Consider the following 16,662-nt stretch of genomic DNA (forward strand, 5'->3'; position numbering starts at 1 on the left):
CAGAGTATAGCCTATTAAATCCTGTTTAATATATTTACCATTTAGCTGTTAAATCCTGTTAAGTTCGTCCTGTTAAATAAATGTTGAATATAAGGTGTTAAGTTAAAGGTTTGAACATGAGTTAGGAAAGTAATAACTATACTCATGAGTATAGTTGCAAAACCAGAACTGAGCTCTTGCTGCTTTCCTCTGCTCGTTGCCCACAGTGGTTCTCAACAGTGCCGCAAGCGGAGAGCTGACCTTGAGGAAGGAGCTACTTCCACAGCTCTTGCCTAACCCGTGCTATGCATTTAGTGGGTGGATCGATGCATTATGTGATAATGGATCAACGGCTTTAGTGCGGGGGGGGGGGCGCTCAGCCTCCAAACCACAAAGCCCGAATTGCCCTGCATACAAACCAACCAAGCAAAAGAATTGAGCAATTTAAGCGTTCACAGAGAAGATGTTTTTGCTGATGTGTTAGAATCAAATAAGTGTTTTTTTTAATTGACCTGCTTGTTTATTGTATTTGTGCCTGGTTGTACAGCTGACTTGTCCTCCTGAAGCAGCTCACAGCAGTTTAAATCTCAGTTGCCAATGCACAGAAAAGTTACATGGAAAATAATTAAGAGAGCAGTAACAAGATAAAACAGGCATAACCTTCTCAATGATTCCTCAAAGAGATGGAAGTAGAAGAGACCAGCATATTCAAAAACTGTATTGGTATTGCAGCTCTCATCTGATTCAACCCATGCCACATATCACATCTTAACTTTGAAACCTGGTTCCCAGCGCTCTCTTCTCCTCTTAGTATAAGGTTCCCAACAAAAGCATATTTCCCCAATGAGAGTCACAGTGCCCTGGTTTCACACCTCCCAAGTGACCATTGGTGGCTGGTGCTTGCCAGGACTGGAAGGGGAAGTGGGGAATCAAAGGCAGTATGCTGGGAATCGCAGGTGGGGAGAGTTACTGTTGTACTCAGGTCCTGCTTGCTGGCTTCCCAAATGCATCTGGTCAGCAACTGAGGAAAGCAGAACACCTAAGTAAGGGGAAAGGCTGAAACTCACCAGCAGAGTATCTGCTTTTCATGCAGAAGGTCCAAGATTCACTGTTGCTGGATCCAGCTCCCATCATCCTTGGCCACTGGCGAGGCGGATGGAAGCTGGAGTCCAACAACTTGTGGAGAGCTGCGACTTACTCTCCACTGGCCTGAGGCAGCTGACAGAGCAGAGTCTGTCATCAGCAAGACCTGTGCCATCTTTATGGAATGTGAACCCAGTGAATGCAAAAGAATCTGTCCAGTGACAGTGATGTTTGAACCATCCAGATTAGTCTGGGCTTATCACATAGAAGGAAGGAAAGACTCTAGAGAGGAGAACAGCAGTGGTTTTGCCTACAGAACAAAAGTGAACAAAACCCTCTCTCATAACACTGGAACTTGTGGACATCCAACACAGCTAAATGTTGGGAGATTGAGATGAAATAGAAGAAAGGACTTCTTCACACAGCGCAAAGTTAAACTATGAAACTCGCTCCTGCAAGAGGCAGTTATGGCCACCAACTTAAATGAATTTCACAGAGGACTGGACAAATAGAAGAGGGACTATTGATGGCTACTTGCCTCCACAGCTGGAGGCAGCAATGCTTCTGAATACCAGTTGCTGGAAGCTGCAGGAGGGGAGAGTGTTTCTGTGCTCAAATCCTGTTGGCTTGTTTCCCACAGGCATCTAGCTGGCCACTGCAAGAACAGGATCCTGAACTTTTTGGCCTGGTCCAGCAGGGTTCTTCCTATGTTTTAATGTGAACAGAAAGTACATAGGAATCATTGCTGTGGAACCTAAGCAAGACTGTTCCTCCCTCCACTCCCTGAACTCCGCATGCTTAAACAGAGCAAAAGCCAGACTGTCCACTCCCTGTCCAAATCAATTGCATGTTTCCACTCAGAGGCCCTGCTGCCGGTTCCATTTGCTCTTGGAATCGAAAACATCTCTGCAGTTTCCACTCTGTACTATCCCCTTTGATTTTAAACTGCAGTTTAATAAAGGGGGTGTACAAAAGGCTGAGGATAGGCAGTAACAACCAAAAAGGGAGCAAGAAGGGAGCAGAAATGGCTGTGCTAGAATCACGCAGCATGGATTATTTCTTTGTTTATAAAAATATTTCATGAAAAAAAGACATACATAAAAATCATACATAAAACCATTCAATAAAACGACTTAAAATTTTAAAATCAGAGATCAACTAGAGACAGTAGCCAAATGATACCCTAGATTTATCCCACATCTTTGTCAGGTTTGCCAGCTATGGCTTTTCCTGGACTGGGATAGCCTGACCACTGCAGTCCATGCAGTGGGAGCCATGAGGCTTGGTTACTGCAATGCGCTGCCCTTGGGCCTGATTCAGAAGCTCCATCTGGTGCAGAACGCAGCAGCCAGACTGTAGATGGGAGCTGTTGTCCAACAACATGTGACCCCATTGTTGAAACAGCTACACTGAATGCCCACTTACTACCACACTGGGTTCAAGGTCCTTGTATTAACTTGCAAATCCCTAAACAACTTAGGCACAGGGTACTCTTGAACCCTTCTAACCCAGCTCAGTCATGGAGATCACCTGCAGAAGCATCGTTGGTTGTTCCCCAAGTTAGGAGGCCTCATCTGACAGTAACACAAAACTGAACCTTTAGGGTTGTTGGCCCAGCCTTGTGGATTGCTGTTCCAATAAAGATTTCGCATGTGCCATCTGTTTAAACATTTAAATGTCTGCTCAAAACTTTTCTGTGCCACCAAGTTTTTGCAGACAGTTGATGATCTTTGATTTTATCCTTTATGGTTTTATTTGGGTTTTACTGTATATGTATTTGGTTATTGTAAAGTGCTCTGATAGTAATATTTTTTTATGAATAGAGGTAGACAAGTGGTGAAGAACAGAGTTTTGTTTTGTTTTTAAATGGGACAAAAACCTTGCAAATCTTATTTTCTGGAGGTGGAAGTGGAATGAGTGAATACAACAAAGCAGCAGCTGAATTGCCTTCAGCTCTCTGGGCAGGCGTGGAGGCAGCCCCCTCTTTGGCTATGGATCTTGGAGGTGTGTCTTTCCTGTCTCTGACCTTGTGTTGAAGACCAGCAACTCTTTCCAAGAAAGCTGGTTCTTTTTTTTAGGATGCTTAGGTGAACATTTCTTCCCCACCCCACCAGAATCTCAGCAGAAGGAAGTGGAAGAAATGTTGGAGCAGGAAGGCTTGTTTGATATCACCCACAGCAGCCCCAGTGAACAGGTTGCTTATTTGCTGGTTGAGAGAAGCACCCTGCTGGAGAAGATAGATGCACTGGAGCAAAAACTGCAATCCCCCAGCTGTTTGGAAAGCCTTTGCCCTGCTCAGCTTCAGGTACATCACCCTTCTTTATTTGGAATGCTTTTGTATTCTGCCTTAAAGCCCTGAGAGGCTCCCAGAGCAACTTGCAAAAGAGTCATAGTATAGTCTTCATTCAAGTGTAGCATCGGAAACAGAAATGCCATGGTGTCCATATGGGGCCAGGATTACCGAGGCAGCATTTTCTGCCCTAGAATCATAGGGAGCTGCCTTATACTGAGTCATGCCATTGGTCTGCCCTGCTCAGTATTGTCTGCACCAGCGGTGGACAAAAGCTAGGTTGCAATCTACTGGCAGGTCTCTGGGTGATGTGTTGTAGATCAGCATTCGTTTCTGACGAGGACTACAACTTCTGTTGGCCATGCTGGCCGAGGCTGATGGGAATGGGAATCCAACAACACCTGGAGGCCCACAGGCTCCCCACCCAGTTGCACAGAGTCCTGATTCAGCAGCTGAATACCAGTGACCTCTCATGGAGGAGAGAACTATTAATGGCTACTAGCCATAATGACTCTGCTCTGCCCTTCATAGATGGAGGCAGCCATGCTTCTGAATACCAGTTGCTGGAAGCCACAGGAGGGGAGAGGGCTCTTGTGCTCGAATCCTGCTAACAGGTTTCCCTCAGGGGCATCTGGTTGGCCACTGTGAGAACAGGATTCTGGACTATATGGGCCATTGGCTTGATCCAGCAGGCTGTTCCTATGTTCTTAATGTGCTAGCCACCTCGGCTGGCTTTTTCCTTTAAAAAATGTATATTGTCCATTTTGTTTCCAGGTCTCTCTAAGACAGGAAAACATAAGATTCCCAATTCATTTCCCTCCAGATTGATAGGGGAGAAGTATGTATATTCAGGGAGCAGAAGAGGTGTTTTCAGATAACACCTGTTCACCCTATAAAACATTATGTTTGTTTTTACTCTCCATGTTATTTATATTAGTACTATGAAGAAATGCAAGGGGAAGTGTTTTGGTGAAGTTATGTATTTTTAATAATTCTTCTTTCTTTCTTCCTTTTTCTTTTTTGTCTAAGGATCAGTTGGATCACATCCAGCGGACACTAGAAGATGAGCTTCAGGAGCAACGGAAATCTATGCAGTGCACCAAAGAGATGATGCATAAAGTAATAAAGAGAAGAATTTGGTCCAACCCTTTTCACTTCTGCTCATGCTGCTTAGCGTCGTAGTGTATCTTGGGCGCATCAAGGGTAACATGGTGTCAATTGAAAGACAGCCATGCATGGATTTTTTTTAAGGTATCACATAATTCCTGGAAAAAGTTGTTTATAGAAGTTGTAGTAGAAGGACCAGACACAGCACTGACAGAAACCTTGGGAAATAAAATGGAAAGTCCCCTATGGGATGAAGATCTATGTGAACTTATGAAGCTGTCCTATACAAAGTCAGGAGAAGATTGGTCTATTTTGGCCACAGATTTTTGTTTGTTTGTTTTAATTGATGGGAACTGTAATCCTAAAAGGCACCACATTTGCTACCTCTGTACTAGGGGCTGTTCTATTGTAAGATGAAGCCACCAGTTTTAAGAAAGCTTTGCTCCACCCACAACCACCTTCCCATCCCTGAGTGAGAAGCAATGTCATTGGCCCTTAATTCTGCCCGCTTGTGTCCATCTGTTAAAAATGAAGGTTCTGGCACCTAGGATGCAGAGAGGCCAACCCCAGCCAGGGCCCTTCCTCTAAATATTGTACTTTGTCTTTTAGTCTCATGCTGAAGAGCTGGCTAGACAAAGTGCCTTGCTTAGGCACACTGAGCAGCTCCTGGAGGAAGCCACACACAGGTTGCAGTTGGCGCAGGCAGAGATCCGGAGGCTGACAGAAGAATTGGCCACGCAGAAGGAAAACCAGAGCAAACTGGGTGAGTTCCAACTGCTTGCAGCCACTGACAACTCAAACTTTTTTGGCAGACCTTGGCTGTGATCCATTTTTCTTCTCCGGAATATGTCACACTATGTCAATCCCCCCCCCAATCTTACATAAGATATGAACACAAACGAATATATTAAGATGATGTTAATGTATAAAAATATTGGCAACGGCCAAGGGGGCTATAGATCTGTTCTCTTTATTTGCCCTCAATGGCCTGGTTGCGTATCCAAGAATTTGCACTGCTGTTTAAGGACTGGCTACATGTACGCCATATAGCCAGCCACAGCTAATGGTGCAGCACTTATAGTTTGGTTTTATCCAAGAGAGTTTTTGAGACGTTTTCAAAGGCAACTTCCCATGTAGCACACATTGCAGGAGTCTAATCTGGGTGCTGTCAGAGCGTGGGCCACTGTGACCAGGTGATCTCCATCAAGAGGATATGGGGATGGACACAGCTTGACACACATTTTGGTATCTGTGCCAGCTCAGATTTATAACTTGCATTCACGACAGTCAATAACTCTCATCTGGGAACTGAGTTCAAGGAGAGAGATATTCAGCCTCTGTCCCCAAAATTGCTGCTTTCCAGGAGAAAGACGTGGAAGCTGTTTTGTGAAACACAGGAGGCTCCCCCCCCCCCGAAGATTTGACAAGTTGGGAATGTGACCCTCTAAAAACTCCTTTTCTCCTCAAGGCAGAGAGTGTTGCAAAAGCACCATAGAACTTTCAGTTAGTGTGGGTCCCAGACTGGCTGCTCTGCTCAGCACAGTCCAACCTCCTGCTCTGCTTTGGTTGATCAATTTCTTTTTAGGGCAGCTTTTGCCTCAGAGAGCACGTTCTGCACAATGTGCCTCAGCCTCCTGACAGCAGTGCGCCTCCAGATCCCTATCAGAGCTGCTGGAGGATTCATTTTCTGGGTGACCCTCGAGTGCATTGAGCCAGTGAGAAATCTGTTACAATTTGCAAGTGGTGTTTTCTTTTTTTACACTTGTTTGTGTATCTATGGCTTTTAGTACTTTGAATTTTATGTTATTCTGTGGCATTCCATGTTTCAAGGTTAGAAATTTATCTAGATAGGCTCTTTAGGTTAAACCTGGGATTCTGGGTGATGTATTAAGAAGACCTGTGTGTTTTAATAATTTGTGAAATCTGTTGTAAAGGATTTATTCTACCTCTTCAAAACAAATCAGATGGAATCCCTGATTTGTTTTAGGTACAAAGCAGCTATTCCTAACCTTTTTCACTTTTAATAGATCACGGTGGGTTATTATAGGTTAACAACAATATTATTTCTTGTTTTTGCAACGATAGATGAACATGGCTAGTCCCTAGCAATTGCTTTAATGTTGTTTATTGGTGCTCCACACACATCCATTTAAAATATAAATTAATGGATTTTTAAAAATTAGTAAATAGAGAAGCATTGCCTAAAGCACACAGGCCCCTCTAATCGGAGATTTCTGGGACAGTTCTTCTAGCAGCGTTCTTCAGCCTTGGGTCCCTAGATGCTGACCAGGATCATGGGATTTGTAGTCCCAACATCTGGGAACCCATGGTTGAAGAACACTGTTCCAGCACACTGTTTGTACTTACTGTGTATGTGTTTAATTATAGGGACAGCAGTAATCTATAACTCTCCTCCCCCACCCCCCAAAAACTGCTCCATTTTTCAATCAGCTCCATCCATGGCAGAGAGCTTGAAAGAAGAGGCGAATAAGGTGAAAGACAGTGGTAAGTTGCATGCTGCCTATATCACTTGCTTAGCACATTTGCAGGAATAATTATGATTTGTATTGGACCAACGGACAATCTGGTTCAGCATCCTGTTTGCAGCAGTGGCTAAAGAGATGTTTAACAAGCAGAGCATTTAACAAGCAGAGCATGAAGGCAACAGCCTTCTCTGCATTTGGTTTTCAGAGGTGTAAATGGGGGGAACTGCAACAAAATGTCACACTTATCATGTGAAATTGATACTAGAGGCAGCATGCTCGTGACCTGGATATTCCGTTCCATTCCTCATCTCCTTTTCTTTTCCTAAAAATCACTTAGCAATTTGAGGGGATGGGGTGAATGAACAAGGTTTGTTTGCTCCCTTAGCTTCCCCTTCTCTCCCCCGCAAGGATTTTCTTTTTTCTTTCTTTTCTTTTTTGTACTTCTGCAAACATTAGGATTCCCCACAAGCATGCTGGCATACCTCTCTTATTTCTTTGTGGCTTTTAAAAGCATGATCCTATTGGCACTCAACCAGCTGAGTTTGTTATTAGAGAGAATTGTGCTGCCCTGCTCAGTTCCATCATAGCTGCATCTGCAGCTCATTGGTTCCCCCTCATTGGCTATCAATGTTTCTGGGCAACAGCCAAAATCCTGGCCTTGCCTAGCAGTGTCTCCATGTATTTCTCAGTCCCAGTACCTCTCTGACGACATTTTCACTGGGGCAGTCAACTAGCATCTGAGCTGCACCACTCCACATTGTAGGAACAGGCATGACTGAAAGTTCCTTCAACCCCCAGTTATTCCTTGTACTTGAAAACATGCCAGGGGAAAAGCTTGGGCTAGAGCCACCGTCTAATCTTCTAGGCAGAAGGAGCCTTTTTGTGCCGAAAGGGCATCCAGTCAACTGAGCCCCACCTGTAGCCTGAAGTGGTACAGCTGTATTTCCCTCCGGAAACAGTTAACATGGATGAGCATTAAACTTCCACTAGATTCCCAGAAGTGGTTTTAATGCTGGATGAAAGATCAAATAAAACAGAAAACTTGAGCATGTAAAGAAATGTCAAGAAGACAGAATAAAGTGTCATCTGAATGCAGCCTGAGAAGGGGCTACTTACCGGTATATCATGGGGGTAGGCTGGCTTGCTAGTTCCCCCGAGGGCCCTGGATCTCCCTGGTTGGCCTCACAGACTACTCCCCTGTGATGTTTTGCTTTGGGAGCTCCAGGCTAAACTCTGAAGAGGGTTCTTCCAGCAGGGGTATGACCAGTGCTTTTTTTCCCCTTTAAAAATGTTTAGAGGTACTCTCATTTTGACTCATGAAAATCACCATTTTATAGTACAAATCGGGAAAAATAAATACAGTAAATGGACAGAAGTACAAAGATTCACAAAATGTTTAGGGGTATGCGTCTCCCTCTGTCCCCCCGGAAAAAAGCACATTGTATGACACAACTCAGTAACAATGTTCTGGTCATGTGTCCAGGAAACATCATGGGCTGTGTGCTTCCTCTAAAGGCCTGGGTCATTAATTTTTCTTGTTTACAATTTTTTTTATTGAATTTTAGTAATAACCAACAAGTTTTCCCCATTTTTAAAAAAATTGTCACATTGCCAACAAATAAGTAGAGGATACAGTAGTAAAACATACCAAGAGGGAAAGGATATGTCATCAATAATTACAAAGCCTTTTATAACATAACAATAAAAAACAAAAACATAAAAAACAATTATGTTTTTTAATGTGAAAAAAAGATAAAAAGTAACCTTGAACTGCACTAAACTCAAGACAGTCGTATGGTCCTGTGGGACCTGGTGCTCCTGAGCCTCTCTACCTGTATATAAAATAAGATTAGACCCTATGGCAAAGAAGCACTTGGGGCCCTGGGCACTTTTAGCTTATGCTAAAGGACTTCAAAAACTTGGCAATCGTGGCCTGAGCTACCGTCACAAAATGCAAACGGTGCCATTTCTGAGATGTAAAACAGCGTCTACTTGGATACCTGCTGGTCATGGCCCCTGGTTGCCTTTAGAAATGTCAGAGCTACAGAAGGCCAGGGAGCTGAACATCCGATTGGACCAAGAAATACTGGCACTACGCAGCAGAGTCCAACTCCTCGACTCGGAGAGACAAATGTTCTTGGAGCAGGTCAGTCTGGGTCACTAATGTTTGGAGTACTAGTGACCATAGTTGCCGGTGTGGTGTGTGTGGTGGAGCCGAAGAGCCACCCATCCATCACCAGCATTGCTGCAGCTTACCTGAGCAGGGCAGGGGAGGTTGGGGTTGTGCACGTGAACCTTTGGAGCACCAGGTTGGCTTTTAGTTAAACTGTTGTGTTGATCTGTTCAGACAGGCTTGCCGCTAAGGGCTGGCATCCTCAGGCAGTTGCCAATGGCCCAAGTTGCTGACGCTATTATACTGCCGACCCAAAATGCTAACTGCAACTACCCATGCTTGGTGGTCCTCTCAGTGCTGAGTAGGGATAGGGGAGAATTCTGATTCAGTTTTCATTATTAACACGTCTCTAAATTTTATAAGGCAGCTCTCCAGCCAAGTAATGTGTACAAAAATACTTATACAGTACTAGGGTAAAGTTTGCATATAAATGCATATATTGGGGAAGGGGAGCATACAAAATATATTATATTAGGAGGGATTGCTTTGCAAAAATGTGTGTATTAGGAGAATTACACACCAAACTTATGGTACTTTTTCATGAGAACTTACTTTAAAAAATTACATAATGATGTGGAATTGTGGAGAACTGAATAATGGAAAAATGAGGAATTGAGAGAAACTGTTTTTAGATTATGCAAGATCATTTTGGAGGGGGAAATCCTCAGCAGGCAAGGAATTGCTCTGAGGGGGTCTTTCTAACCTGGGTGAACTGGCCCAGAAGGGCAGAGGTTGGATGTGAATTCTCTCTTCTGAATGAAAACCATTGGAAATCTGTCTGTCTTTCTTTCTCTTTCTTTCTTTTTGGCATTTAAGGCTGAAAAGCTTGATGAGGAGGTTCCCAAGTATCAGGTGACTGAAGATGAGCCAAGATATGTATTAGCCAGGACAGACCAAACTAAAGAACAAGAAGGCTGCTTGTTGCAGGTGTTTTAAATTTGTTTGCATGTTTGTTTGTTATTTTTGTGTCCCCTGCATTCTCCAAGGAGGTTAAGAGTGGCATAAATTGATTCCCCCCTTTTATCCTCATGACAACCCTGTGAGGTAGGTTAGTCAGAGAGAGAGAGTCTCTGGCCCATGTTTCCTGAGTGAGCTTTGGGGCCAACAGGGGATTTGAACCTGGATCTTCCCAGTCTTGTCTGTCTTCTATGCCATACTGTAAAGAGTATGTTCTTTAGCTGTGATGAACAAAAGTAATTGGAGAAGGAAGTTTCTAATTAATGTTGTAGGAGGACCTTTGCTGAATAGGATTTGCAACTATGGGAAAATGTGGTTGGGGCCCCACTTTGCATGCATGAGGTCATATCAAGACGGGCTGGAAAAGACTGCCTGAAAACCTGGAGAGCTGCTGGTGGCCAGGCTGAACTAGATGGACCTGTGGTCTGTCTGGATATAAGGTAGTTTACTATGCTCCTAAATTTTCTTGGATCACAGGATAAAAATGGAAAGCTGAAAGCTGAAGAAGAAACAAGCTTTTTGGACGAAGCTGCCTCAGAATCTGAACATAACAAGGCCCTTCATCAGAGGTGAATAAGCTAAGCAAATGTTAAAAAGCAAATGATTTCCACCAAGTCTCAGTTGATAGATCATGAGACTTAATCTCAGGGTTGTGAGTTCGAGCCTCACATTGGGCAAAAGATTCCTGCTTTGCAGGAGGTTGAACTAGATGATCCTTGTGGTCCCTTCCAACTCTGCAATTCTGTGACCACTTAAATTATGTAAATGTGCTGCTTTCTTTGACGCTGTTGTTTCATTGCCCACGATCCTTACTTCCACAAACGACATTTTGTGAATTTCTGCTTTGGTCCATTCACACAGTGGATACTGGTAGAATCTCAGGTTACATCAGGTACCACAGCACCTTTGATTGCCTGTCAGTTTCTGGGCCCAATTGAAGATGGCAACATTAATTTCAAATCTTTAACTTAAACTGTGCCAGCTGCTTCAGGGACCTCCTGCCAATGTGTTTCACTTTGACATAGGTGCCGCCAAGCCATTGAAGGCGTGGAATGCCAAAACTCACAGCTCCTGCACAAGCTCCAGAAGTTGGAACGGGAACACGAGGACCTGGTGGAGAGGAATGAGGAACTGGAGTCCCTCCTAGGGGAGACACAGAACCAGACTAAGGATGAGCGGGAGCAGTTTGAGTGTGAGATAGACGGACTGCAGAGGAAGGTAACCCAGACTAGCCAGGTGTTACTTGTTTAGAGCATGTTTATACCCCATTCATCAGCCCCAAAGGCTCCCACATACAACCAAAACAAGACAGTCCATGCCTGCGAAAGTTTACAGTTTTTTAAAAAATGACATAAAAGGGAAAGGGAGGGAAGAGGAAAATCAAAACTCAGACACCAATTTCTAGACAGTTATTCCTATAATGATCAGCTGCCCCATTTCAGGGGCAGGAGGTGCCTGGTGGAGCCAGACCACTGGCAAAGTTGATGGAATAAGCCTTCTGCTTCCTGTATCTGCCACTGAGGCAAGTCACAGGGCTGTCTTTCCTCTAGACCTTGGGGTCCAGGAGGGGCTTTCGAAGCCCAATTCACACGCTTGCAAGCTGGGCTCCTGTTGACCATCAAGGCATTTTGTGTTGTTGTTGAACGTCTGTACGGTGTGAAATGGTTGGTTGAACTGGAGGGCAAGCAGGCAGTGAACTTTGAAAAAGGGTAGAGGCTGAGGTAGGATTTGGAGGGAGGAGACAGTCTCTAAATTCTGGGACATGAGGCAGAGGGCCTTCTCGATAGTGGCACCCGCCCTGTGGAACGCCCTCCCATCAGATGCCAAGGAAATAAACAACTATCTGACTTTTAGAAGACATCTGAAGGCAGCACTATTTAGGGAAGTTTTAAATGTTTGATGTTTTATCGTGTTTTTAATATTCTATTGGGAGCCGCCCAGAGTGGCTGGGGAAACCCAGCCAGATGGGCGGGGTATAAATAATGTTTTATTGTTGTTATTGTTATTGTTATTATGACAGACAATCTATCAGTTTTGATTTCTCTGGGTTCCTTTTTTTTTAACAACCTTGAGTTCAGTTCACCCCTTTTCCACATCAGTTTGTGATTTATTTATTTATTTATTTATTCAATACATTTCCCATAACATACGCATTATATACACTTTCCCCCAATTTACAATCAAGTGGTGTATGTTTTATTTGTTTAAACATTTATATGGTGCTAATTCATTTTAAAAATACCAAAGTGATCACAGTGATCTGCACATAAAACCACACAATAAAAACCATATTTGAAAGGCTAAAATAAGAAATTATCGTACTGTACTATTGTGGAAAGATGTCTTCTTAACTGCCTGCAATAAGCCTGACTGAAGAATAAAAGAGTTTTCAGCAGGCATTTTAAAATTTGAAACAGAAGAAGGCCTCTGAATAAACAAATATGCACATTCTTGTCATCCGTTTGCCCTTACATAACATATTTTTTGTATGCTGTGTTGGTGAATATACGCTGATGGGTAAAAAGGACTGATGCGTGGCTTGATCACTGGGTCCAGTGCAGGGGAAATCTCCCTGGCAGGAAAGCGATCTAGAACCCCAAACAGTTGGAAGCTATAAGGCTGAGCTAACAGTTTCCAACTGTCAAGAGCAATTGGAGTCTTTCTGAGCCAAGGGCCTCATGTGCCTCCCTTCATAAGATGGAGCTACAGGAATACTTCAGTGATAGGGAGCCAGAAAGAAACATAATATACCCAGGAGTAGCTCAATTGGAGATCAGTGAGAGAACATGGCACATAGGTATTTTCATTTGGTTTTCCTCGCTTTGTAGGAAGGGTGGCCCTTCAGATGCTCCTAGACAACAACTAGCCCTAACTAGCATGGCCAACAGTCAGGGGTGATGGATGTTGTGATCTGACCCTTCATTTCCAAAGGCCTATCTGAGCTGGAAGGTCTTAACCTGTTGGCAATAGGTTAATAGAGAGGGTGTAACCTCTCTTGGGAGGGAATTCCACAATATGGCAGCAGCTACAGAAAAGGCTGTCTCTCATGTCATCACCAGCCATGCCTCTCGGAGAGAAGGTACTCACCTGAGGATCTTAAAACTAGGGCAGGCTTGTAGTTGGACATATGAACTTTCAGGTAACCTGGGCACCCAAGCCATGTATTCCAACATCAGGAGGTGTGTGAAGGGGTTGGGGGACTGAAAAAGGCACTTCTTTTTTAAAATAAAACCTCTTCCCTCTTGTTTGGGGTGTGTGTCAAGATTTCTCGTTTAGAGGCAGAACTGTGGAAAGCGCAGAAGAGTAAATCCGATATGGCTGACGAAGAAACAAGCAAAGTGGCAGATTCCCAAGAGGCAAGGAACAAGGTTGAAGGGGGTGTTTTGGGGGGCCCTAGATTGGGAAGGAGGTGAAAGGTGGGGGTGCAGCTCTGAGGCCCACCATCATTGGGTTACATGCTCCACACTTGCAGACCTCCCCTTTCAGCAGGCTGACAATGGTTGCAATTTTCACTGGTCTCAGGTGGAGAAAAGTAAGCGAGAGAAAGTGGAAGAGCTGGAAAGCAAACTCTTGGAGGAGACAGAGTGGAGGAAGCAGCTGGCCTGCAACCTCGAAATGACACAGAAAGCATTGAAAGATGGAAAGAAGGTGAGTGGTCCCCAAATTATTATTGTCAGCTGCTTTTAGAAAGCCTCCAAGAACTAGGTCAGCTGGTGCCTTGACAAGGGAAATAGTTTGACTGGTTCAGCAAGATTCCTTTTAGAGATTCCAGCCTCACATACACAAGATCACAGGCTTGGAAAGGACCCCTGGGTACCATCCAGACTGAGCCCACCCCCCAAACTATAACAGTAATTTGCCAGCTAAAGAGCTCTCATTGCAAGCCGGCTCAGCTAACTCCTTTGGCTGTTCAACCAGGAGCTGCACAGTTCCAAGTCAGAGCTTCTGCGGCTTCGGGGAGCAGCTGAGGAAAGAGATTTTCTGCACGTGACTCTTGAGAAACTACAGCAGGAGAATGTGATGCTGGAAATGAAGGTGAGCCTTGTGGGAAGCTTAGTAATCAAAGTAAGTGCTTTGAAAACAATGCCCATGAATAAGCTTCCTTCTGTTGAGACAGACAAGCGAGTACACTATGACTGGATCTTAGCCTCCCACTCCTCACCTTGAACCAGGAAGACCCACGCCACATTGCAGAGTGAGGTCCCCCAACATTTTCAGAACACTGTGCCATGTGATATTTGGAAGGGTGAGGGTGCTGTTTGAGTTGCACAAGCCCACCCCTTTAGGGCCACACTTTACTTGGTCCTGGTCAGCGCTCTTAACTTGGGATATTTGCGTTCCTAACCTTGCAGGTGTCAGAGCTCTTCCAGGAATGTGAGCAGCTTAACCACATTCTTACAGAAGGGAAAAAACCCGGAGAAATATCGTTGGCAAGCCGGAGGATGTGCCCTGAGCTGACGGCTAAGGAGAGGGCTTTGGAAGATCAGATCCACAGCCAGGGAGAAGAAAGAGAGCAGCTGCGGTAAAATATCTAAATGTATATTTTATCTCAATGTATGCATTTCTAAGCATACTGAGCTGTCTCCCTTGTCGGGTCTGCTCAGAGCAGACCTACTGAAATAAGTAGACATGCCTTCTCTGAATAGGGCTTGGCTCACTTCCACACCATATATTTAAAGCACTCTGATACCACATTTGCAGTCACGTCTTTCCCCACCACCACCCTAATAAATGAGCACTGCAGTTTGTTAAGGGTGCTGGGAACTGTAGCTCTGTGAGGGGTCTCCCATCAACTCTCAGCACCCTTATCAAACTGCAGTTCTCAGGATTCCCTGGGGGATATCATGTGCTTTAAGTGGATGGTTTGTACACAGCCCATGTCAAGAAGCCACCAATACTCCAGCAAGTATCCATGCTTATATTTCTGTCCCTTATCTTGGGGGAATTACAAAACTCGCACCCCATTTTTAATAGGTTATGCTGCAGTAAATGGCATATATCTGTTGGCCTCTTTCTCTCCTCTCCTCTCTTCCCCCGTCCACCTTCAACCTGAAGTGTTAAATTGTTAGAGAGCAAGAAGAAAACGGAGGAACTAGAAAAGAAGGTTAAGGAGAGCTATGAAGAGAGAAGACGCCTGTGGGAAGAAAACATGCAGTTAAGGAAAGACATGCTGGATCTCCAGCTTAACACCAAGAGCACGGCAAATGTCAGGGCGAAGCGTGAGGCTGGCTTTGGAGAGAATCCACCCCGCAAGACACAGGCTCCCATGGGGAGCACAGATGGGGAACCGAAGCAGGTAAGAAGGCTTCCTGAATGAAATACCTCTCTGCAAGACAGAGGTCCCCCAAAGTAAGACAGCCTCCTGCAAAAAAGAGAAAGTGCTGTGATTTGGGGGGGGTTATCTCAGTAGGAACATGGAATCATAGCAGATGCAGATGTAAACAGAGGAACCTAGAACTTTCCAAAGTTATTTTTTAGAATTGTAGAGTTTGGAGGGGCCCCCTAAAGGTCCTATAGTCCAGCCCTCAGCAATGCAAGAATAACAGCTAAATAATCCTGGACAGATGACCACTCGACCTCTGTTGAAAAACCTCCAGAGAAGGAGACTTCACTACCTCCTGAGGTTGTCTGTTCCACTGTTGAACAGCTCTTATGCTCTTAGTTCTTCCTAATGTTTTGTTGGTGGGTAGATAGTCCATAGTCACAGGTGTATAGGGATGTATTCAACTATGCCCTGTGCAGAGTAGACCCACTGAATAGAATGGACCTGAGTTAGTCATTCCCATTAAGAACATATGAAGAACCTGCTGGAGTAGGCTAGGAGCTCACCTAGTCCAGCATCTTGTTCTCACTGTGGCCAACCAGATGTCTGTGGAAAACCAGCAAGCAGAACCAGAGCTTATGAACCTTCTCTCCTCTTGTGGTTTCCAGCATAGCTGGCATGGCTAGTAAACATCAAGAGCCTTCTCCAGGAGTTTCTCTAATTATCTTTTAAAGCCATCCAAGTTGGTGGCTTTCACTGCCTCCTGTGAAAGCAAGTTCCGTGGTTGAACTATGCATTAATTGCAGTGCGTCCACTCTGAGTAGCACTTGCATTGGATAGATGTATACAACCCATGATCTACTGGCAACCCTCAGTGGTCTATTGGTAAGGCTGAGAGAGCTCAGCAGATCTGGGAGCATTGTGGCAGGTATTGGCATGGGATTGGCTACTGAGCATCACTTGGTTCCCAGAAGGCTCCTAGGCAGTGTTGGGCGTGTCCCCAGCTCATGTGGCCAATACTGTTCAGGTGGTGTCACAGAGAGCAGGAAATGGTCCCAGTCCCAGTCCAAGCCCTGTGTTGCTCCTCTCTGCATTCATCTGCATTCAACTGTATCAGCTGCCTTCATCACAGCTTCTGCTCTGTCTCACAGGGTCTGCTGGGGGAGAGACCTGAGCAGAAGGAGGACGGGCATCTTCTCTGGCAGGATGTTCAGCGCATCCAGAACTTGGGCAGCTCCGCCGAGAAGGAGCTGAGGTACGAAAGGGAGAAGAACTTGAAATGCAACATCTTGCTTCAGCAAGAAAACATCAAGGTAGGTGAACC

General features: G+C 44.7%; 1 protein-coding gene across 3 annotated transcripts in view; it reads left to right on the top strand.

The window, feature by feature from the left end:
- The window catches only part of CCDC30 (coiled-coil domain containing 30), a 33,852-nt gene that overhangs the window by 9,294 nt on the left and 7,896 nt on the right, over positions 1-16,662 (top strand). For all 3 annotated transcript variants that reach the window (XM_081921623.1, XM_081921624.1, XM_081921622.1), the window contains exons 4-17: positions 3,177-3,367; positions 4,382-4,471; positions 5,069-5,222; positions 6,911-6,964; positions 8,976-9,091; positions 9,935-10,045; positions 10,553-10,644; positions 11,101-11,293; positions 13,339-13,431; positions 13,598-13,723; positions 13,994-14,110; positions 14,428-14,597; positions 15,131-15,371; positions 16,490-16,651. In XM_081921623.1, the coding sequence (XP_081777749.1) occupies positions 3,177-3,367; positions 4,382-4,471; positions 5,069-5,222; positions 6,911-6,964; positions 8,976-9,091; positions 9,935-10,045; positions 10,553-10,644; positions 11,101-11,293; positions 13,339-13,431; positions 13,598-13,723; positions 13,994-14,110; positions 14,428-14,597; positions 15,131-15,371; positions 16,490-16,651 (1,910 nt within the window). The remainder of the gene's footprint in view (positions 1-3,176; positions 3,368-4,381; positions 4,472-5,068; positions 5,223-6,910; positions 6,965-8,975; positions 9,092-9,934; positions 10,046-10,552; positions 10,645-11,100; positions 11,294-13,338; positions 13,432-13,597; positions 13,724-13,993; positions 14,111-14,427; positions 14,598-15,130; positions 15,372-16,489; positions 16,652-16,662) is intronic.

This window comes from Podarcis melisellensis (assembly GCF_964234715.1).
Source record: "Podarcis melisellensis genome assembly, chromosome: 8".
Lineage (NCBI taxonomy): Eukaryota > Metazoa > Chordata > Lepidosauria > Squamata > Lacertidae > Podarcis > Podarcis melisellensis.